The sequence below is a fragment of the Mustelus asterias genome, chromosome 19, assembly GCF_964213995.1.
Source record: "Mustelus asterias chromosome 19, sMusAst1.hap1.1, whole genome shotgun sequence".
Lineage (NCBI taxonomy): Eukaryota > Metazoa > Chordata > Chondrichthyes > Carcharhiniformes > Triakidae > Mustelus > Mustelus asterias.
The window spans coordinates 27349431-27373824 of NC_135819.1; the positions used below are offsets into that span (position 1 = coordinate 27349431).

The following is a 24394-nucleotide window of genomic DNA, read 5'->3' on the forward strand; positions in this document are numbered from 1 at the left end:
TAATTTTGAATATCTCTATCAAATCTCCTCTTAACCTATTCTTCTCCAAGGAAAACAGTCCTAACTTTGCCAATTCATCCTCATAATTGAAGTTCCTCACCCCTGGGAGCATTTTCATGAATCTTTTCCGCACTCTCTCCAATGTTTTCACATCCTTCCTGAAGTATGGTGCCTACAACTGGACGTAATAGTCAAACCAATATTTGATGCAAGTTTACCGTAACTTTCCTGCTTTGACTTTGCCCCATTAATAAAGGCCAGGATGCCACATCCTTTAACTGTTTTCAACCTGCCTGCCACTTTCAATGATTTATTCATGAGTTATTCCACAATTTTCTACTTTGATTTCCTCAAATATAACGATTCAGACAATGTTAAAATTCCACTTTGAATGCACATTCTATTCCCTGTATAACCCCAGCAACACCTACCTGATCCAGCCTCGCAGTTTCCAACTGACCATTGTGCTCAACCATTTTGGATTTCTGCATTCCTCCAGTATCATTTTCCTGTTGAGGATTTGGAATATGTACATCACTGCAGACTGAGAATTCTTGCTACTAAACTATCTAACATGCTACTAAATGTCACATTTTATAGCCAATGCCACAGGAGTGGTGAAGAGAAACTATTCTCTACAACAAATAATCTTTAATACTGTTATTTCCCCAATCTTCTTAATGGAAAAAAATGGTCACAGCAAGTACAACAAGCTACAATGCCACTTTACAAGGAACATCTGGAAAATACATCTTGAAATAAGACAATGTCACTTCACATTATAAATACTCTCCATGCTAGAGCAGTAACAGGTAGGTTCAAGCTACCAATTCTTCATATGCAAGATCCTTATCGCAACCATAGCATAGTTACTGAGATGTTTCCTCTGGGGAGAGAGTCTAGTGCCAGAGGCCATAATCTCAGAGTAAGGGGTCACTCATTTAAGACAGAAATAAGGAGAAATTTCTTCACTCAGAGGGTGAATCTATGGAATTCTTTACCAGAGAGAGATGTGGAGGCTGGGTCGTTAAGTATGTTCAAGGCTGAGATAGACAGATTTTTAACCAGTCAGGGAATCAAGGGTTATGGGGATAAGTGCAGTTGAGAATATCAGACCAGTCATTATCTCATTAAATGGTAGAGCAGACTCGATGGGGCGAATGGTATACTTCTGTTCCTACATCTTATGGTCTAACCATACCAAATGCGAACTGAGGCAGATACTCCAACAGAGTAATGAAAAGACTGGAGATAAATCACACCCAAAGTCTCTGTCACTCACTTTGTAAAGTGCAAATTCAGAAAGGTGACTGGCAAGGCTTGTGAGCTTAACTGGTATTTTGCAACCAAGATATGGAGGAAGAAAATCTAAAAGGGCCTTCTACTAAAGGGGTCTGCCATTGCAGATTTAAAAAATAATAATTTTACAGCAAACAAAGGGAAAAGGCTGGTAACTGATCAGATTATGTCATCATAATTTTGATTCTATTGCAGTAATCATGGGCTTCCCAGAGCTGGTCAGCTTTTCCATATCTGTCAAAACCAGCTGAACTTTGAGTATATGCAACAAAGGTACTTTTCATCCCTATTTAAAAATTCTTCCCCTTCACAGAAACGCTACTCTTTCTGTAGTTCCACAGAATTTGCCTTCACGTGAGCATCGTCAGAATATTCAAACACAGACTATCACAACCAAACCGTGCACACTTCCAGTGGGGAGATCTGGGTAGTTCTCAGGAGCAAGGTGTTTACAACGCTTGCCTCTCAAGCCCTGAAGTTCTGCCATTAACTATTGTTCCTCATTGGGATTAACCAACTCAGCATAGACCAAGGAGTAAGTCTGGGGACATTTCCTCATCTTAATGCTTCAGCTATTCACTGTGTGAACTGGTGAGCTATTAGTTCAGGAACATGAGCAAGTTATTCAGCCACTTGAACCTGATCAGTACCTCAACTACATTTACCCATCCGTGTTCCATATCCACAGATATCCTTACAAAACAAAAATCTATTAATCTCAGGCTTGGCAATCACAATTATCTCAGCATTCACAGTTTTTTTTGGGGGAGGTGTTCCAGTTTACCATTACCTTATGTGTGAAAAAAAGTGCTTTCTTAGTTCACTCCTGGATGGTGTAGCTAACTTTAAGATCATGCTGCCTTGTTTTGGATTTCAGCCATCACACCCCAAGATGAAATCATTTCTCTATATCTATCTAGAGTATTAAAATCTTTAAACAGTATAAATACCTCAATTAGATCACGGCTCGTCTTTTAAGCACAAGGTACAAGCCAAATTTATGTTACTTGTCCTCATCAAAGCAAACAGAAACACAAATGTTGATATAGATCTAGTACCTGGCCAACTGGCTCTTTTGAATCTTGTCTCCCACTCTGCAGTTTGTTAAATATGGCACTTATGTCTCGTTGTGGATTCTGTTCTTTAATGGGAGATGGAGATCCAAAACCCTGTAAGGAGTTCGAACTCAACTCTTCCTGTGTACTGGCACCCACTGGATTACTTCTTGTGGAAAATATGGTGTTCAATTGTGGCAAAAAGCCCGAACCTACAAGGAAAAATATATTTGAGCCCTTTGCTCCAACAACACAAGAAGCTCAACACCATCTGGCACAAAGCAGCCCAATTGGCTGGCCCCACAATCCACCACTGTAAACATTCACTCCCACCACCGTAGGCAACATAGTGGCTGCAGCAACTCGCCATGCCTTTTTTGATGCATCTTCCAAATCTGTGACCTTTACCAGGACAAAGGCAGCTGACACATGGGAACACCACCATCTGCAGGTTCCCCTCCAAGCCACACACTATCCTGACTTGGAACTACATCACAGTTCCACTGTCACTGGATCTAAACCCTGGAACTCTTTCCCTAACAGCACTGTACCTATGAGGAGAGATTGGGTAAACTGGGGTTGTTCTCCCTGGAAAGACGGAGGATGAGGGGCGACCTAATAGAGGTGTATAAAATTATGAAGGGCATAGATAGAGTGAACAGTGGGAAGCTTTTTCCCAGGTTGGAGGTGACGAACACAAGGGGTCACAGGTTCAAGGTGAGGGGGGCAAGGTTCAACACAGATGTCAGGGGGACGTATTTTACACAGAGGGTGGTGGGGGCCTGGAATGCACTGCCAAGCAAGGTGATTGAGGTGGACACGCTGGGATCGTTTAAGACTTATCTAGATAACCACATGAACAGACTGGGAATAGAGGGATACAAAAGAATGGTCTAGTTGGGCACAAGAGCGGCGCAGACTTGGAGGGCCGAAGGGCCTGTTCCTGTGCTGTATTGTTCTTTGTTCTTTGTAGGTGTACCTACACCACTTGGGCTGCAGCGATTCAATGCAGAGGCTCACCACCACCTTTTCAAGGGCATTTAGGGATGGTGAGGAAATGCTGGCCTTGCCCGCAGCACCGGACTTCCCATGGGAGATGGTGGTGTAATGGCAATGTCACTGGAATAGCAATCCAGAAGCCCAAATAAAAAGAGCAAAAGCTGTATTCCCAGCCTCTCATTTAGTTGCTTCCTACTGATCAGAGACATTTCCAAATGGGAGTTGCACTTAGTCAAGTCTATAAAAGATGATTGGAAAACTGACTGAGCACAAACCCCTTTGGCACTGATTTTCCATTAAAACAACACCAGGGTTTTGCTCTAAGAGGCATCTGAAAAGGCTGAATTTGCTTTATTAAACAAAAATAAAGTCAAGAGTTGCCACAACTGAAATCTCGAAGAGAAATGGATGAAAGAGATACAAGAAGGATTTCTGACTTCAGTGGCAGATCAGAGACAGAAGAACATCATCAATTCCTGATATTCAATCCTGATAACAAAGGATTACAGCAATTATTTTCTTTGGATAGAGACTGATGTGACATGGTTAATATTCCCAACCTGAGATGTGTCACCAAAATGCCAATATGAATTTTTCAATTGTTTAACTGGAGATCTAATTTGATGTGTCAACCTCTATCAAACAAATACAATCAATATATCTCATCCATAATGCTAAATGTTTAGCACTTTTGATATGGGATTGCAATTGGTAGGAATTCGTTTCATTTGGGATTGCTGTAGGGAGCTGCAGCTTTCATCCCCTACATTCAAACCCATGCTCCAGTCCATTAGTGGATACCTGGACACATGGTAACTAAATTAATTACCATTCAAGGAAACCTATCTTACCATTCCCTCTTGCAATGCTGTCTTCACCAGTCTTTATTCCCACAACATCTATAAAAGCAAACCATAAATCATCATGTCAGGTGTTCCATGAACCGTTTTCACAATTCAATGAATACCAATGAATGCTAATTTAAATCAACTTACCATCTCTGACTGGTGAGAACACATCCCCAAAACTGGTCCTGCCCACACAATCGAGGTTTTTAAAGTTGCCACTGTTGTCTGCTCTTTTTGCATTTTCTGTCTCTTTGGATGGAATGACATCCAAGCTGGTGCTATGTGATAAACCTAGAAATGAAGCACAATTGGCAAAGCGGGTTTTTATTAGTGAGTGAAAATGCTGTTTTGTGCCAAATTGTTGAAAAATACCATTCATCTTATCCAAAGAATGCTGCTATCATAATCCTCAAACTAGATTCCGAAAGTACTTATGTTCCAACAACAGGAGACAAGGGCATTCAGTCCAACAGTATTTTGATCAATTCCTCCGACTTCCCCTTGCACAATATCTATCAGTTCTTTTCTCTGAATAAATCTACTTCTCTCCTGAGCTCTTTTATGCAGCTCACTGCCAATGTCTAGAAAATTAATCTTAAATTTATAGCTTAACTCGCTTGCTTATAATTAATATCCCAATACACAGCGCTCTGAAAGCTAAGATTTTAAACCTTTATGGCTAAGGTTATGATCTAAAGTTAAATATATAGCGATCTTGGTGACACTAACAATCACAATTCTTTAGCCATCCACAGATGCCCTGATGGCATTAAGAATCAATCATAGCAATGGACTGGAGTCATGTATCCAGCAGAATGGGATAGAGGTGGTACATTCCCTTTCCTGAGGGATATTAATGGGCTAGCTTGGTACGCTAGATATACTCCATTCAATTTTACAGCTCGCCGCGGTGGGATTTGAACTCATGACTTTGGCTGGTCACCCAGTACCACGGCCACTCAGCTACTATATCCAAACGTTCAGGAAAGCTGCCCGGAAACCCCAGAAATTGTAGAGGAGGATTCTCTGAGCCTGCTGCCTCCAATTGTGAATCACCAATTGCGATAGCCCAGAGAATCGGGCATTGGCACAAGGAAGGGTTTTGCGCCGGGTATGAAAGTCAGCACGATGCTCCCCAGCCCCGCCCGCTGCCAAGATTGGGTTCCCAGCCAGAGCGGGCGGGGAGCCAGTAAATATTGAAATGGCCTCTTTACCATGTCAGGAGTCCGATTCAACGGGAAGTCGTCCCTCCAGCTGGATCAATACCGGTGGGATTCACTACAGGTCTTCACACTTATAGATCTGGCATGTTGGACCCCCAAGGGTCCAGGGGACACTACTAATCCTTCAGCAAAGAAGGGTATTCTCCAACCTCACACCACACAGGCAGAAGGTGACCTCCCCCTCCCCCCCTCCCCCCCCCCTCTCAGGCCCCCACTCAGACTCCCAAACAGGTCTCACTTACTCATTTACAAAGCAGAAAGCACAGACTGCTAATAAGAATTCACTTGTGGTTAGGATCAATGAAAGCAGTTCAGATGCTTCACAGTTGAGGCTGTCACTGAAGGCTTTTTTGAAACTGACCCATCAAAGCCTTCCCATTTACCATGGCTTAAAAAGGTTGGGGGGGGGGCGGGGGGGGAAGCTGAGTGGGGGGTTGGAGGTGGGAAGGGGAGCCTCAGTGGGATTGGGTGGGTGAGAGATGGGGGAGGTGGTTCAGGTCACCTCCATGTCCGCATGGTGTGCTTGGGGGAAGGGGGTGGAGAGGGAGGGCTACTCGTTATTTGTGGGTGGCTGGGAGGAGTAGGGATGGTGAGGCTGGCCCGCTTTTGTTGAGAGGTTGGTGGTGCTCCCTGGTCGGAGGAGTAGTCATCGTTTTATTTTTTTGAGAGGAGAGGCGTCAGTAAACAATTGTGGAGATTGGGACACCAATTTAAAATGGCAACCCGGTCTGGTAACAGCGGGGCTGGCCAGCGACTTGCCCATGATGCATGAATTAGCATTGATCAGGTGGGAGAATCCATCTGATAGACACTGCTAACACCTCCAGGGCACTTAGTCCCAATTCAGGAGGATCGCGGCTGGAATATTTTTCTGTTGGTCATTTTTTTTTAACTGCTGGGGTATTTGAAGGGCAATCAAAGCAAGGGACAGAGTGACTGTGAATCGGATTTACAGGATTGGTATGTTAATGAGCTTAGCAATTCTTCAAACATGTTTAACATAAGATAATTCACCAAGGATGGTTGTGGAACAGGAATAGATTTGAATGGGTTGTTGTGATCGATATGCAAGGGGGTGAAAGAAAAGTGTCACTGATAAAGTTATGATAAATAAGAATTATTTTCAACCTCGTGTTACATCCTTGTCCACTGAATTCAGATTGAAATAATTCTACCTTTCACATCGACACTCGTTTCAGCTCCTTTTTGTTCGACAGAAGCAGGAGGTACTTTAACAGTTGGTGCAGATGTCATCAATGCAGTCAGCTCCTGGATGTCCTTCGTACTGCCACTACCCGAGGCACTGTTCACCTTCGCTGATGTCCTCTTAGTCGACAGTGCGGATGAAGTCCTGCCTGCAAAGCTTTTACCTCCATTTGACTAAAAGAGAGAACAGGCTCCTTTCAGAAATGCAACAAACCTGCCACTGACACCTGAAAGGCTAATTATAGAACACTTGTGCAGAAATAATAAGACCCAATAGAACTGGCAATCAACCAGTGATTTCGACAATGATTCTACAATATAAAGACACATTAAACTTCAGTGCAACCCTCAATTCTGTCAAAGCGGTTTATCCTCCAAACATAAATGAACAGGTTGAATAATTCAGAGGGGAAAAGAAATTAGACATGGACCTTGAAATTCCTTGAGCTACATTTACTCCCTCAGAGGGGTCTGAGATATCCTCCCCATTTGATCATTTATTGGGGGGAGGGGTGCAAAAAGGAGGGGTGGGGGGGGGGGGAAGGTTGGGGAGGGAGGTCTTTAAACAGATTCCAGTCGAAGCCAGAATTATTGTCCATAACCCAGTGGGGCAGGTTTGGCCAATCTTTTCACACGCGGGGGCAGGGGAATGGTTTAAAATGCTGCTTAGTCAAAGTGCCAATGAACAAATTTCGGAAAGTTAGCAAAACCTTAAACGTGAATTTCAAAAAGGTACGAACAGAAACAGTTTGCTGAGTAATGAGTAATAAATAAAGCAGAGTTTCCAGCCCAGTCGCAGGCTCAGGGTGCTCCTCTCATCCTGACCCACTGACAGAGTGGGTGATGGTGTGGGGGCGAAAACCGATACTGCGACTGAGCCAGACTGATGGACACAGCTACACAGACGACCGCACATTCCCCAGCTGGACACAGACCCTCACACCCTACCCCAGCTGGACACAGACCCTCACACCCTACCCCAGCTCCTCACACCCTACCCCAGCTCCTCACACCCTACCCCAGCTCGACACAGCCCCTCACACCCTACCCCAGCCCCTCACACCCTACCCCAGCTCGACACAGCCCCTCACACCCTACCCCAGCCCCTCACACCCTACCCCAGCTCGACACACCCTACCCCAGCTCGACACAGCTCCTCACACCCTACCCCAGCTCCTCACACCCTACCCCAGCTCCTCACACCCTACCCCAGCCCGACACAGACCCTCACACCCTACCCCAGCTCGACACAGCTCCTCACACCCTACCCCAGCTCGACACAGCCCCTCACACCCTACCCCAGCTCCTCACACCCTACCCCAGCCCCTCACACCCTACCCCAGCCCCTCACACCCTACCCCAGCCCCTCACACCCTACCCCAGCCCCTCACACCCTACCCCAGCCCCTCACACCCTACCCCAGTTCCTCACACCCTACCCCAGCTCGACACAGCTCCTCACACCCTACCCCAGCTCGACACAGCCCCTCACACCCTACCCCAGCTCCTCACACCCTACCCCAGCCCCTCACACCCTACCCCAGCCCGACACAGACCCTCACACCCTACCCCAGCCCCTCACACCCTACCCCAGCCCGACACAGACCCTCACACCCTACCCCAGCTCGACACAGACCCTCACACCCTACCCCAGCCCCTCACACCCTACCCCAGCTCCTCACACCCTACCCCAGCCCGACACAGACCCTCACACCCTACCCCAGCTCGACACAGACCCTCACACCCTACCCCAGCCCCTCACACCCTACCCCAGCCCCTCACACCCTACCCCAGCCCCTCACACCCTACCCCAGCCCCTCACACCCTACCCCAGCTCGACACAGCCCCTCACACCCTACCCCAGCTCGACACTGTCCCTCACACCCTACCCCAGCCCCTCACACCCTACCCCAGCCCCTCACACCCTACCCCAGCCCCTCACACCCTACCCCAGCCCCTCACACCCTACCCCAGCCCCTCACACCCTACCCCAGCCCCTCACACCCTACCCCAGCCCCTCACACCCTACCCCAGCCCCTCACACCCTACCCCAGCCCCTCACACCCTACCCCAGCCCCTCACACCCTACCCCAGCCCCTCACACCCTACCCCAGCTCCTCACACCCTACCCCAGCTCGACACAGACCCTCACACCCTACCCCAGCTCCTCACACCCTACCCCAGCCCCTCACACCCTACCCCAGCCCCTCACACCCTACCCCAGCCCGACACAGACCCTCACACCCTACCCCAGCCCCTCACACCCTACCCCAGCCCCTCACACCCTACCCCAGCTCCTCACACCCTACCCCAGCTCGACACAGACCCTCACACCCTACCCCAGCTCCTCACACCCTACCCCAGCTCGACACAGCCCCTCACATCCTACCCCAGCTCCACACAGACCCTCACACCCTACCCCAGCTCCACACAGACCCTCACACCCTACCCCAGCTCCACACAGACCCTCACACCCTACCCCAGCTCCACACAGACCCTCACGCCCTACCCCAGCCCGACACGGACCCTCACACCCTAGCCCAACTCGACAGCCCCTCACACCCACCTGGTCCCCGTCTCCCCCCACAGACCCTTCCACTTCCCCCACAGATGCTCACACCCCCCACCCCCTCGCCTCCCGACACACACTCTGCGCGCACCCTCCTCCCAACACTAGGAGAGACTAGGATCCCCTAAAGATCCACGAGGTCGTCTATGTGTGAGGCCACAGAAGATGCGTGAGATTCTAAACAAATATTTCCCGTCAGTATTTACTGTGGAGAAAAACAGGGAAGCTCGGGAACTCCCCACCACTGCTCACAATCTACTTGCCTTGAATTGTGTGGACCCATTCTGGAACTTTAAGCACCGTATAGATTTCTTGTGGGCACTGACAATTTTTAGTGGTGAAGTTGTCACTCGTAAATCATAGACATAAATTTTGCCCCTGATGGATCCTACAGCCAAAGTTGCTCCATCAGTCATAAAGTCCACCGCAGTCAAAGGAGCTTCAACAGAAATAGTTCTCAACAGCCTGTGTAGACACAAGATTTAACAAGACAGCCATGAAGTTTAAGCTCAAATTCTTAGTTTAAAAATGTTTTGTCACTGCATTTCAAATGTTGCATGTCTGCGCATAAACTGTGGATTATAGAAACATAGAAACCCTACAGTACAGAAAGAGGCCATTCGGCCCATCGAGTCAGCACCGACCACAATCCCACCCAGGCCCTACCCCCATATCCCTACATATTTTACCCACTAATCCCTCTAACCTACGCATCTCAGGACGCTAAGGGGCAATTTTTTATCATGGCCAATCAACCTAACCCGCACATCTTTGGACTGTGGGAGGAAACCGGAGCACCCGGAGGAAACTCACGCAGACACGAGGAGAATGTGCAAACTCCACACAGACAGAGACCCAAGCCGGGAATCGAACCCAGGTCCCTGGAGCTGTGAAGCAGCAGTGCTAACCACTGTGCTACCGTGCCGCCCACACTTCCCCATTATAAATTATACATTCCACATTATAAATCTGGAACTTAATTGAAATAATGAAGTTTATCTGAAAGGACGGGAGATTACGCAGCAGGTGAGGAGCAGAAACAAAACCATTTCAAAATGAGCAACCAAAAACTCAAATACAGGCCATGAACCAAATGGCTGAAAATCCATTTTCTGAAAGCTGTTCAGACACCATCTCGACCTGCACTGAGCTGACAGCTTTATTGAGAACAAGATTTACAACCAGTTAAAAATGACAAGATCTTAAAAACTCCACTGAACTATGCGGAGATTTCTCCACTCCAACAGTCTTAAATAATGTTTCTGTAACAAGGGGAGGTAAAGTAAATAACCTAAAAATGTGACTCCTGCACAAAAAAGGAGAATGGATGTTTTGAACTGCACCAACGTCGGCCTTGATCGGTGTACAACTGTTTGAAGTGGTCATTTTCTGACCTGTTGATAGTCGGCTCCCAACATGTGGAAAGTGGTCCATGTCGTTCCTCCTCTGCCTGAATTGCTGCTGTGTTGCGCTCTCCGACACAATTCCTTCAATTGGGTGGCTCTGTTTTCCAATCTCTCCCATTTGTCTTCTGCATCAACCAATCTTCTGCTTGGACATGAGCAGCTCTTTATTCTTGGCATCTGCTTTCACAATCCATTCAGTTTCTTCATTTCTGAGTTTCTTCAAAGGCGAATCCATCATTCCCTTCCAACAACGGTTGATAACGGTCTCTCCCTTCTCACGCCTTGCATGTTTTCAGACAACTGCCACATTCCTTTTGAAGCTGCATCGTACTCTACTTGTACGTTCAATATTTCTTCCTTCTTCTTGATATGTTTGTTCGACAATTCTCCTGAATTGCTAACTTGTTCCAGCAGTTGTGTGCTCTCTTTGGGCTTGTCCATTGCTGAGTCCTCCTCAGCATCCTCACACCAGGCAGTTTCTGCCCCTCTGCAGAATGCCAATTTCTCCAGCTCACTTGTGTATTCCACGTGACCAGTAGCTCATTCATTCAATTAGATTTCTAAAGGATTCCCTGGCTCTGGTATATGACACCTTGGTTCTAATTTCTGCTTCAACAGTTCTGTGATTCTTGCAGTGCCATGTTACGACTTTTGTTGCTGAGTTCCACTTCTGCTTTTTCTTTGAAGGCTTTTTACCTATTATTCACATCTTCATGCTCCTTCACTGCTTGCTGCTAAATGTTGCACTGGCCCCAGTAGATTTCCAGGCTACTTCCACCTTGTTCATAGTACTAGTTTTTTTTCTTAGCTTTGATGTCGCTGGGCTGCTTCTCATTTAGATTAGGGTCACAAACTTTCACCTCATTTCTATTTGCTATACTTCTCGGTGAAGTTTATCCAACTCTTTTTTGTTTCTCTTTTTCAGCTGTGGCTTGTCTTACTTTCAGACCGATTACAAATTTATTTTTTGCTTGTAGTTTATTGGCTAAAGCTTTCAAGGAACTTCTCATGACAGTACAAAAGGATGAGACGCAATCGAGTCTTGTTTCAGCCTTTCCTTCAATTATTTAGTGACTCTTCCCAGGTTATTTCGGAGATGACCTAGTTTTGGTCACCTAGTTACAGGAAGGATGTAAATAAGGTTGAAAGACTGCAGAGAAGGTTCACAAGAATGTTGCCGGGACTTGAGAAGCTGAGTTACAGAGAGAGATTGAATAGGTTGGGACTTTATTCCCTGGAGCGTAGAAGATTGAGGGGAGATTTGATAGAGGTGTATAAGATTTTGATGGGTATAGATAGAGTGAATGCAAGCAGGCTTTTTCCACTGAGGCGAGGGGAGAAAAAAACCAGAGGGCATGGGTTAAGGGTGAAAGGAGAAAAGTTTAAAGGGAATATTAGGGGGGGGTTCTTCACGCAGAGAGTGGTGGGAGTGTGAATGAGCTGCCGGATAAAGTGGTAAATGCTTTTAACATTTAAGAAAAACTTGGACGGGTTCATGGATGAGGGGGGTGAGGAGGGATATGGTCCAAGTGCAGGTCAGTGGGACTAGGCATAAAATGGTTCGGCACAGACAAGAAGGGCCAAAAGGCCTGTTTCTGAGCTGTAATTTTCTATGGTTCTATGACTGTTTCTAAGATGTCCCCTCCTTCTCAGCCCTCAGGTCAGGTGACTCACTTCTGCTGTACTATCTGAAAGAGACCGATACCACATATACAACACCAATGCTCTCGTATGCCTTGGTGAAGGTGTTGACAATGGCTTGGGGTCTCCAGACGCAAGCACTGTTTGCATGCTGTAGTTCAATAACAGAGGATGGGACAGCCTTGGAACTGGACTGCAGGCAACGGAGGTTGAACAGATTCCCAATTGTGCTGTAGTTTAGCTCTACTCCAGTGGGGAGCTTGTTGAGGATGAGGTGAAGCACTGCGGCAAGGAAGGTCGAGGAGTGAGTGCTGGGATGACACAGCCTTGTTTGATCCCATCCCAATGTGAATTGGGTTTGTGGTGGATCCGCTAGTCAGGATCTCGGCTTGCATGTCACCATGGGGCAGGCGGAGGAAGGATGGTGACAACTTTTGGGGACAGCTGAAACAGAGGAGGAAGTTCCATAATTCCTCGTGGTTGACAGTGTCAAAGGCCTTTACGAGGTCAAAGGCGGCCACGTACAAGGGTTGCTGTTCCCCACATTTCTCTTATAGTTGCCGCTTGGTGAAGATGATGTCCATTGTGCCTCTTAGTGGGCAGAATCCACATTATAACTCTGGGAGGAGCTCTTCAGCCACAGGGAGAAGGTGATTAAGGAGGACTCTTGTGATGACCTTTCCTGTGACTGATAGCAGGGATATTCCTCTTTAGTTACTGCAGTCGGACTTATCATCTTTTTTGAAGATAGTCACGATTACGTTGTCTCAGATCTCCTGGCATGTTCTCCTCTCTCCAGATAAAGGAAATTAGGTCATGCATTCGCGCCAATATGTTTTAGCGCTTCAGTGGGAATTCCATCTCTTTCCAATACCTCTTTGTTCTTTAGCTGTCGATGGTAATCCTTTGGTTGTTACATCATGTGCAAAACATTAAGTCTGTATTTGTTTTAAATTATTTTTACCCTAATATTACACACAAATAGTAAAAGAAAGGCTTGCATTTATATAGTGCTTTTCACAACCACCAAACATCTAAGTGGTTTGTACCCAAAGACGCCCAATGTGCTCTTTCAGATTATGTGGAAACCATTCTGCTTGAATACAAAGATGCCTCCATTGTCCATCTGTAAAAGTGGAAAGGAACTCACCAATCTTGCAAGAATCCTGGAGAAATCTCACTCATCTCATCACTGTTAAGGTCTTCACCAGAATCTTTCTGAACCACTTATTGCAACATCACGATCAGGGTTTGCTTCCAGGGGGTCAATGTAGTGTCAGAAAAGGTCAAGGAGCCACTAACATGGTGTTTACGTGAAATAGCTTCAGACAAAATGCCAAGAACAGAACATGGATCCCGACACAAGGTTGGTTGACCTGACCAATACCTCGGAGGGCCCCGAGGGCCTTTGGAAGGTTATGGAAAAACGTATCATTATGGTTCAACAGTTTTTGACAGCACGCTTACGTGTCCATGGATGATGGGCAGTCGTCTGACCCATTCCCAGTTACTAATGGAGTTAAACAGGGCCGTGTGCTTACACTAACCCACTACAACATGTTTTCCTCTGCAATGCTCTCTCAATGCCTTCCATGATGGTGATCCTGGCATTGAAATCAGATATCAAATGGATGGGAAGCTGTTCAATTTGAGATGGCTCCAAAGGTCTGGGTCTAAAAGGTCATATTTTGTGATTTCCAGGAACAGAAGCTATGGCTATGATTAAATAGGAAACCACATGACAGCAGTCCCAGTTAGCTGGACGGCAGTGGAGAAGGATAGTGTTGTGAACCTTCTCAAAGGCTGCCTTCGACAATTTGTACACGCGTGCCCCCAGGTACCTCAGTTCCAGCACTCCCTTGATTTTATAATGCCTCTCTTCATTCTTCCAATCAAAATGTACCACTCACACTTGCCTTCATCAAATTTAACCTGCCACACATCTGTCCATTCCACCAGTCTTGTGTATGTCCTCAAAGTCTCTCACTATCCTCCCCAGAGTTCACCATACATCCAAATTGTGTTTCATCTGCAAATTCTGAATTTGTGCCTTGTGCACCCAAGTCTAAGTTAGGTGCATATTTCAAGAAAAGCTATGGCCCTCATACTGACAATCCATCATGAAGATATGTAAAGTAACTGCAACACATCCCTAAACATACTTACATCTTGCTGGATGAGTCATAGCAGTTGATCTTTTTATCCAAACCAACTGTGGCGAACAATAAATCATTTACTGGTGAAAAGCAGAGTCCAGAAGCTGGAGCCTTGTGCGCATTTTCAAAGGTATGGTAAGGTTGTTGTGTATTAACATCCCAAAGAGTTACAGTTCCACTGTCATGGACACTTCCCAGTAAAGCTTTCTTAAAGATGGAATACTTCAAATTTTGCACTGGCTGAAAGAAAAAGAAAGTCAAGCAGAAATACTTGAAATGTGCAGCCATGGACCGAGTTCGAAACAGAATATGGAATTTTCTCCAACATGAAAAATATAATTTGGTTCAATTCTCTAACATTTGACCTGTAATTCCGTGGATCATTTTCCTGGGACAAAGAATACTGCTTAAGTTCTGATACAAGGTCATTGGCCCGAAATGTTAACTCTATCTCTTTCCACAGATGCTCCCTGACTACTGATTACTTCTGGCATTCTCTGCTTAAAGTCAACCCAATTTGTGAAGAAAACATTTCATTTTAAATACGTTTTCATACCAACTGAAGATTCAGTCCAACATGATACATGAAGCAGTATGTAACCAGTCACTAACTGTGCTCCTAAGACAAAAGAAAGCTCAATTATGTTTCATTCCTTTGAAGTGATTGGTGTAGGGCTGTTCTGGCTCTAGGGAAAGCAACAAACAATTCCAATTTGTTGACAGATAAACATCCAGATTTTGCAGCAACAAGATTATGATGATGAAACCGGTGCTTAATAACTGAAATAAAACCAATAACTTAAACTTCTCATTAAAATGAGTGTTTCAGCAGCAGGTAAGCTAAGACAAGGGTGAGGCTGGGCAGTGTTAGAGGTGGAAACAGGCTGTCTTGGTGATGGTGAGAGTTTGGAGGAAGCTCATTTTGAGATCAAACGTGACACCAAGGTTGTGAACAGAGTATCTCAACGTCAGAGTGTTGCTAAGGAGCGGGATGGAGTCAGTAGCTAGGGAATGGAGTTTGAAACAGGGACTGAAAACATTGGGTTCAGTCTTTCCAATATTGGGAGGAAATTTCTGCTTGTCCAGTACTGAATGTTGGATAAGCAGCCTGATAATTTACCAATGGAGGAGGAATCAAGAGGGATGGTTGTGAGGTAGAACAGCAGGTCATCAGTGTACATGTGAAAACTAACGCTACATCTTCAAGCACGGTTTTTTAAAGTTTATTTAGTTAGAGGGGCAGAGGAGGACACGTTAGTTGAATACATTTCTGAACTAAGTTCATTCAACACAGTTTGATACTTGAACTCAGCTGAACTTTAACACAAACATGACTTCTCCCAGAGCTCAGTAGTTGCCTGAAAAAAAAGCAATGAGATTTGTCCTGGGTAGCAATATCCACTAACTTACTGCAACACAATACAGCTCAGTAACCAGCAACTTCCATTCTCACCATCCTTGCACTGCATCCCAACAACAGCCCAATCACCAGCCCCCTTCCTGTAAATACTAGCCAGTGTCTAATTCACTGCTCCCAAAAGCAACAAACTGAAATGATAGCAGCCTATCACCACATGTTTCGAAAGTGAGATCCTACATAGGTACAAGTGTAGAGAAAATAATGCTGAACAGGCAACTGATGTACTTATTTGAAGTCAAGCTTGGTACGTTAAAAGTTTTAAAACTGACATCAATTAGCAAGTGTAAACACAAAAACAAATTTACACATTATACCACTTTCAAATCATTCGTCTGAGCCAGAGCAGAACTAACATCCTTGCAGGCGCGTTTGCTAGTGCTGTCAGGAAGAGTTTAAACCCGATTTAAATCCCGGGAGGGGAAACAGACTGTTAGCAGAACAAGAGCACAGCATCATACAGTAAAACAATCAAGTCAGAGAGAGTAGAATTGTATTAATTTACGAGGCAGTAAGGCAAGGCTGGATGGCCTCTACTTTGTCATATTTATTGCAGGTAAAATGGATGTGTTAAGGGTGATGATGTGGAATTGTGATGTAGTAGCCATTACAGAGATGTGGTTGAGGGTAGGGCAGGGTTGACAACTCAACATTCTAGGATATAGAATCTTCAGGCGAGACAGAGGAGGGGGTAAAAGAGGAGGAGGCATTGCATTATTCGTTAAGGAGTTAGTTACTGCAGTAAAGAGAGATGATATCTTGGAGGGGGAATCAAATTAAGATTTGTGGGTAGAGTTCAGGAATGAAAAAGGAGCAGTCATCTTGTTAGGTGTTTATTATAGACCCCCGGATAGTCAGCAAGAAATTGAGGAGCAAATGCGTACACAATTTGCGGAGGTGCTTAATTACAATAGCAATAGGGTAATTATATTAGGTGATTTCAACTTTCCTAGCATTAATTGGGATAGACACAATGTTAAGGGTTTGGAGGGAGTGAATTTCTTGAAATGCGTCCAGGAGAACCTTTTCGGTCAATATGTGGAGGGATGGCGCAGTGCTGGACCCAATTCTGGGGAATAAAGCCAGACAAGTGGTTGAGGTGGTGATGGGGGAGCATTTTAGTAATAGCGATCACAACATGGTACATGTTAAGCTTGTTATGGACAAAGAATAATGGATGACCAGAGACATTCAGAATATGCTGCGAAGGAAAAGAAAAGCTTTTAACGGGTACAATGGGAGCAAATCAGTAGAGGCATTAGTGAAGTACAGAAAGTGCTGGGTAGAGCTTAATAAATTAGGAAAATAAAGAGGGGATATGAGAAAGCTCCAGCTAGTAAAAGTAGGGAAAATCCCAAGTATACCAATGGGAAGAGGCTAAACAGAGAAAGAATAGGGCCCATTAGGGACCAAGAGGTCAATCTGTGGGTGGAGCCAGAGGACATTGGTAGAATGAATACTTCACATGTGTCTTCACCCAAGAGAATGAGAAAGAAGGTATGGAATTCAGAGAGAGAGATTGCAAGGTTCTTGAGCAAACTGACATAGAGAAGGACAAAGTATTGGAGGTGCTGGCAGGCTTAAAAGTAAACAAATCTCCAGGTCCAGATGAATTGTGTCCCAGGCTGCCGATGGAGGCAAGGGAGGAGATAGCAGGGGCTCTGACCCAAATTTTCAATTCCTCTTCGGCCACGGTGGAGGTGCCAGAGGACTTGAGAACAGCTAATGTGGTTCTGCTATTTAAGAAAGGTTGTCTCATGTCAATGGTAGGGAAGCTTGGAGAAAATTCTGAAGGAGAGCATCTTTCTTGACTTGAGAGGCAAGGTTTGATCAGACTAGTCGGCATGGCTTCTTCAGAGAGGTCATACCTAACACGCCCTGTCCTTTCTCCATAGCCCTGCATTTTTTCTCCCTTCAAGTATTAGAACAAAGAACAAAGAAAATTACAACACAGGAAAGGGTCCTCCAATCCTGCACCGACCATGCTGCTCAACTGAAATAAAACCCCTTACCCTTCAAAGAACAAAAAAAAAGTTCAGCAGTTGCCTGAAAAAAACAGCAATGAGATTTGCCAATCTCATTGCTGTATTAATCCAATTCCTTTTGAAAGTTATTACAAATCTACTTCCACCATCCTTTCAGGCAGTGCATCCAGTAATTTATCCCAACAAAAACCCAAATTAAGATTATTTCCAATATCTTCCTGAATCAAAGCCAAACAACTGTTTGTCATTTTCATAAATGACCTGGATGAGGAAGTGGAGGGATGGGTTGGTAAGTTTGCCAACGACACGAAGGTTGGTGGGGTTGTGGATAGTCTGGAGGGATGTCAGAAGTTACAGAGGGACATAGATAGGATGCAAGACTGGGCAGAGAAGTGGCAGATGGACTTCAACCCAGATAAATGCGTAGTGGTCCATTTTGGTAGGTCAAATGGGATGAAGGAGTACAATATAAAGAGAAAGACTCTTAGTACGGTAGAGGGTCAGAAGGACCTTGGGGTCCGGGTCCATAGGACTCTAAAATCGGCCCCGCAGGTGGAGGAGGTGGTTAAGAAGGCGTATGGTGTGCTGGCCTTCAATCGAGGGATTGAGTTTAGGAGTCTGGGGATAATGATGCAGTTATATAAGATCCTCGTCAGATCCCACTTGGAGTACTGTGCTCAGTTCTGGTTGCCTCATTACAGGAAGGATGTGGAAAAGATTGAAAGGGTGCAGAGAAGATTTACAAGGATGTTGCCTGGCTTGAATGGCATGCTTTATGAGGATAGGCTGAGGGAGCTCAGTCTTTTCTCCTTGGAGAGATGTAGGATGAGAGGAGACCTAATAGGGGTATATAAGATGTTGAGGAGCATAGATCGGGTGGACTCTCAGAGGCTTTTTCCCAGGGTGGAAATGGCTGCTACGAGAGGACACAGGTTTAAGGTGCTGGGGGGTAGGTACAGGGGAGATGTTAGGGGGAAGTTTTTCAGAGGGTGGTGGGCGAGTGGAATCAGCTGCCGTCAGTGGTGGTGGAGGCAAACTCAATAGGGTCTTTTAAGAGACTCCTGGATGAGTACATGGGACTTAATAGGATGGAGGGTTATAGGTAGGCCTAAAAGGTAGGGATATGTTCGGCACAACTTGTGGGGCCGAAGGGCCTGTTTTGTGCTGTAGTTTTCTATGTTTCTATGTAACTCATTTCCTCCACAAACTGCCAGTTTACAAAAGTAGAGAAAGAGCATATACAAAATATTAAACATCAAAGCACGAGCTGAAGAAAATACACACCTGTGTTTTACCGTGACCAAATGGAGCGCTGGAAATATTAGTTGTAACACTGTGTACAATAATATCACCACTGCAGGAACCTGATGCTATATAGTAGTCATTCCAATTGAAACATACACTACTGACTCCTTCCCTGTGATCCTGCAAAGAACATTGTGAGTTAGTCATTAAAATGGAAGCTGTTTTTAGAGATGTAAATTGTAAAAAAATAGATTAAGCATAAAAACATCAAAGGTAACACTAACACAGTACTAAGAATAGTATTTTAATTTGTTAAACTCCCACTAACAATTAGGAACACAGAAAAGTATTGCATGGGTTGGAAGATGCTTTAAGGTGCACAAACACCAAAACACATCCTGAACAAAAAGCTAAATATTTCAAAGCTCAGGGAAAATAGGTGGGTGGGGTAATACCTATTCAGATCTGAAAGTGTATTTATTCGTGTCACAAGTGGGATTACATTAACACTGCAATGAAGTTACTGTGAAAATCCCCTCGTCGCCACACTCCGGCGCCTGTTCGGTTACACTGAGGGAGAATTTAGCATGGCCAACGCACCTAACCAGCACATCTTTTGGACTGTGGGAGGAAACACTCGGAGGAAACCCACGCAGACACGGGGAGAAAGTGCAGAGTCCACAGGGACGGTGACCTAAGCCGGGAATGGAACCTGGGTCCTGTGAGGCAGCAGTGCTAACCACTGTGCCACCGTGCCGCCCTGGTCTTCTCAGGTCACGAGGGAGTTAGCTACTTTGATAAGCAATCTGAACATTTACTTTTGTGGGACATGACTCATAGAACATAGAACATTACAGCGCAGAACAGGCCCTTCGGCCCACGATGTTGCACCGACCAGTTAAAAAAAAAAACTGTGACCCTCCAACCTAAACCAATTTCTTTTCGTCCATGAACCTATCTACGGATCTCTTAAACGCCCCCAAACTAGGCGCATTTACTACTGATGCTGGCAGGGCATTCCAATCCCTCACCACCCTCTGGGTAAAGAACCTACCCCTGACATCGGTTCTATAACTACCCCCCCTCAATTTAAAGCCATGCCCCCTCGTGCTGGATTTCTCCATCAGAGGAAAAAGGCTATCACTATCCACCCTATCTAAACCTCTAATCATCTTATATGTTTCAATAAGATCCCCTCTTAGCCGCCGCCTTTCCAGCGAAAACAATCCCAAATCCCTCAGCCTCTCCTCATAGGATCTCCCCTCCATACCAGGCAACATCCTGGTAAACCTCCTCTGCACCCTCTCCAAAGCCTCCACATCCTTCCTGTAATGTGGGGACCAGAACTGCACACAGTACTCCAAGTGCGGCCGCACCAGAGTTGTGTACTCTCATCTATTTCTACAATAGACTCTCATCTATTTCTACAACAGAACGACCTCGGATTCTTAATAACAATACCCACCCTACTAGTCAAGTGCTAGATATTTGTGTCTATTACATTACCATTCTCCATGAAGGCACAAGTAAATACTTGCTGAGGCTAAATATTAAATTATTTATCTGCTTTAGTTTACAGGGAGCAAACATACAGAGAAACTGTTAAGATCAGCCTCATTTAGTATATATAACGAACGTCAATGCCTTGAGGGAAGGTAATGGTAATATCACTGGACTAGCAATCCAGAGGTTTAGGCTAATGCCCAGGGGACATGGGTTCAAATCAGACCATGGCAACTGGTAGAATTTAAATTCAATCAATAAATTTGGAATTGAAAGCTAGTCTCAATAGTGGTGACCATTAAATTATATCAATTGTTGTGAAGGATCCATCTGGTTCATTCATGTCCTTTCCTTCCTTTAGGGAAGGAAATCTGCCATCCTTACCTGATCTGGCCTACATGTGACTCAGATCCATAGCAACGGGGCTGACACTGAAATGGCCTCGTAAGCCACGCAGTTCAAGAGCTGCGAGGGATGGACAACAAAGGCTGGCCCATGAAAGGATAAAGGAAACATCTTCACTGACTTAAATGACATATCCATATATTTAATCTGAAGGAATTTTAAGTAAACACAGCTGTCGGTGTTGGAATTCAAGCTTTCGTATTGAAACAGTAAATGCTTCTATCCACACGGTCAGAGAGAAGAGGAAAAGGATGAAATATATTACAAATTACATTCCAAAATATAATGTAAAATTACTTTTCAAAACTGTTAATGTAGACTCTGGGATTCGCATCAAAATATTTTGTTCAACTACCAGAATGCAATACTCAATGCATTTTTCGTTTTCTAAAGCTGAAACTTAAAGAAAGTAAAAAACACAAGTCAATGTCTAATTTGAAATTCTTCATGTGCTGTGACAGCACAGTGAACACAGTGGTTAGCACTGCTGCCTCACAGCACCAAGGACATGGGTTCGATTCCTGGCTTGTGTCTGCATGGGTTTCCTCCAGGTGCTCCGGTTTCCTCTCTCAGTCCAACAAAGATGTGCGGGTTAGGTGGGTTGGCCATGCTAAATGATCCTAGTCTCCAAAGAAGTGCAGTTTAGGTAGATTAACCATGGTAAATACATGGGGTTATGGGGGTAGGGAGGAGGGGGTCAGGATGGGATGCTCTTTCGGCGAGTCGGTGCAGACTCAATGGGTCGGATGGCCTCTTTCTGCACTGTAGGGATTCTACGATGTTCTATGAACCTGCCCTAACTTCGACCAAAAGCTCCAGGCCAAGGAATCAGAAGCTGTAAGTAAAAGATCTTGATCAATGTGTGCTGAATCCTCTTCCTCATGTCTCTGAGGGAACAGACAGCCTTTACTGTGATCTGATTATAAGAAATGGGAGCAAATATTGGCCATTCAGCCCTCGAGCATGTTCCACCATTCAGTAAGATTATAGCTGATCTGATCTTGGCCTCAACTTTACTTCCTTGGTGTGCCCATAACCCGAGATCAAAAATCCGTCTAGCTAAGCAGAGAATATATCGAATGATCCAGTTTCCACTTCTTTCCGGGATAATGAATTCTAGAAATTCATAACCTTTTCAGATAAATAATTCTTTCTTGCCTCTGTCTTAAAGGGACAGCTCCTTATTTTGAAACTATCCACCTTAATTATAGATGGGGATCATGAACATGAAATTGTGACTTTTTTTGTCATGGTACAGCAAGCTGAAATATTAACTAACTCTTAACCATTGTTGAAAACAATACCGTAAGTGTCCTATGACATCTCTTCGACTTTATATCCCAGATATTGACCGTGTTATCGAGACCTCCACTTACAATACACTTGGAAGTAGAATTCAGACTCAGACATGTCTGCTTTTTCTGTGGAACGAGACAAAATTTAATTATCAAAATGGGCTCACATATATTAAATGAAAGTTATAATTAATGAAGCTCAGTGCAAAAGGAATTTCTCCAAGCATTATTCTGCAACCTGAAGTTAGTTTAAGAGCTTTAAATAACAAATAATTACCTACCCCTTCAGCAAGATCTTTTATAGGAACTGGAGTAGATCTGCAGGATGACAGCACTATCTTGTCACCACTGCTAGATGAGCTCACCACACACTGATGTAGAGGAATGAAGGTAAAATGATTTCACAAATGATGTTACTTTGTCTCATTACAAGAGCCAACTGACTAACTGAAGGACAAAATGCTTTGTAAATAAACTGTATCTTGGCTATTCAGTGGCTTTCAAATACTGAAGATTTTAAAAATATTTGAACTTTTAAAAAGGGGTTTATTAAAGTTGAAAAAGTGCTCAAAGTTCAAACAAAATATTCTGCTGACTCTTTTATCCACTCCAAAATCTCTGGACAATTTCAAACAAGTTTAAGGAAATTTTTATAACTTGGGAAGAGTTTAAGTGCATTTCAGAATGACGTTGGGGAATTAGTGGGCAACACGGAAGCATTAGCCAATAATGAGATCAAACAAGCGGCTGTGATATGAAGAGGTCTGAGAGAGAAGAATGGAGGCAGGAACGAATGAGCAAAAAACTCCAGCACTGAAAAGACAACACAAAGATTAGAAAGAAACTTAGAATTCCAACACAATGGGGAACCAGGGAGTTAAACATGAAACAATTCATATCTTTATATATAAAAAAGTAAATCATTGCAGATGCTGGAATCAAACAAAAACAGGAAACACTCAGCAGGTCTGAGCATCTGTGTAGAGAGAACAGAGCTAACATTTTGAGTCTGGATGAGTCTTCGTCAATGCTAAAAAGAGCAGGAAATAGGGTGCAATTTATGTTGTTGTGGAGGGGGCGGGGGCGAAGGTGGGGGGTGGTGTGAAGCAATAGGGGCTGGATAGAGGGCCAGTGATAGATGGAGGCTGGGAAGAGATTGACAAAGATGTCATGGGCAAAAAGACAAAGGGAACATAAATGGTGGTGATCATGGTTAAGAAGGGTGCTGATGATAACGGCACATTCATTCTGCCATGTTAACTTAAGGACACTGCATTGCAAACCTACATTTCACTTATGAAAGCTTGGAGTCCTATTGACAGATTCTATAATCATTTTATGAAACTATTTTCCACAGAAGTTGTGAGCCTCTTGAAGAAGACAGACATAAACAACAAAATTCATCATTGGGTGGGGTTTTCCAGCCACACTCGCCCCAAGACCGAAAAATCCCGCCCGAGGTCAACGGATCTTAGCATGGTCCTCCCCCGCCCGCTACGATTCCTGCGGTGGGCAGGATGGGAAAATCCCCAAATTGTCTCTAATGTGGCAGCTCAGCCTTCAGTCAATGAAAGAAAAGAATATTGGAGGTCCAGGATCTCAAACCTGAGATTGAGGTTCACTGGGCAGCAGTGATCCCTGCGCTCCCATGTGCTTCAGAGACTTGGACAACCTCCAGCAGACACCTCAACGCACTGGAGAAGTACCATTAGCAGTGCCTTCACAACATCAACCAAGTTCGGTTGCATGAAAGGGAGAATCCTCTCCCAAAGCAACATGCCCAGTGTCAAGATGCTAATCACTCAAAACCAGCTCCACTGGATAGGACATGTCACTCCGTCTGAATCAGAATCTCAAAGTAACTGCTCTACTCGGAACTTTGGTCGTGGTAGGAGACTCCCAGGAGGGAAGTGGAAATGCTGTAGGGATGCCCGCAAACAATCCCTGAAGAGGTCAACCATCCCCACTGACTCATGGTAGACCCTGGCTTGTGACCAACCAAAACGAAGATGATGTATTTAGGAAGGCACCAAACACATCGAGATACTTAGTCAGGAACACGCAGAGGTGAAGTTGAGGCGTACAAACCTCCCAACAACTCATCTACCTGACCCTTCAATCACCCGCAGCCCCTCACGTGGCA

At 44.8% G+C, this 24394-nt stretch overlaps 1 protein-coding gene across 7 annotated transcripts in view; it reads right to left on the bottom strand.

Annotated features, from left to right (window-relative positions):
- Window positions 1-24394, bottom strand: part of nedd1 (NEDD1 gamma-tubulin ring complex targeting factor) — a 52021-nt gene that overhangs the window by 17541 nt on the left and 10086 nt on the right. For 4 of the 7 annotated variants that reach the window (XM_078235156.1, XM_078235161.1, XM_078235159.1 and 1 more), the window contains exons 3-12: window positions 22533-22627; window positions 22261-22377; window positions 19088-19228; window positions 14412-14641; window positions 9462-9663; window positions 6600-6804; window positions 4349-4492; window positions 4205-4252; window positions 2358-2566; window positions 432-509 (exon numbers count right to left, since the gene is read on the bottom strand). In XM_078235156.1, coding sequence (XP_078091282.1) covers window positions 432-509; window positions 2358-2566; window positions 4205-4252; window positions 4349-4492; window positions 6600-6804; window positions 9462-9663; window positions 14412-14641; window positions 19088-19228; window positions 22261-22377; window positions 22533-22627 — 1469 coding nt within the window. The remainder of the gene's footprint in view (window positions 1-431; window positions 510-2357; window positions 2567-4204; window positions 4253-4348; window positions 4493-6599; window positions 6805-9461; window positions 9664-14411; window positions 14642-19087; window positions 19229-22260; window positions 22378-22532; window positions 22628-24394) is intronic. The other 3 variants (XM_078235160.1, XM_078235162.1, XM_078235158.1) reach the window with 2 other exon arrangements.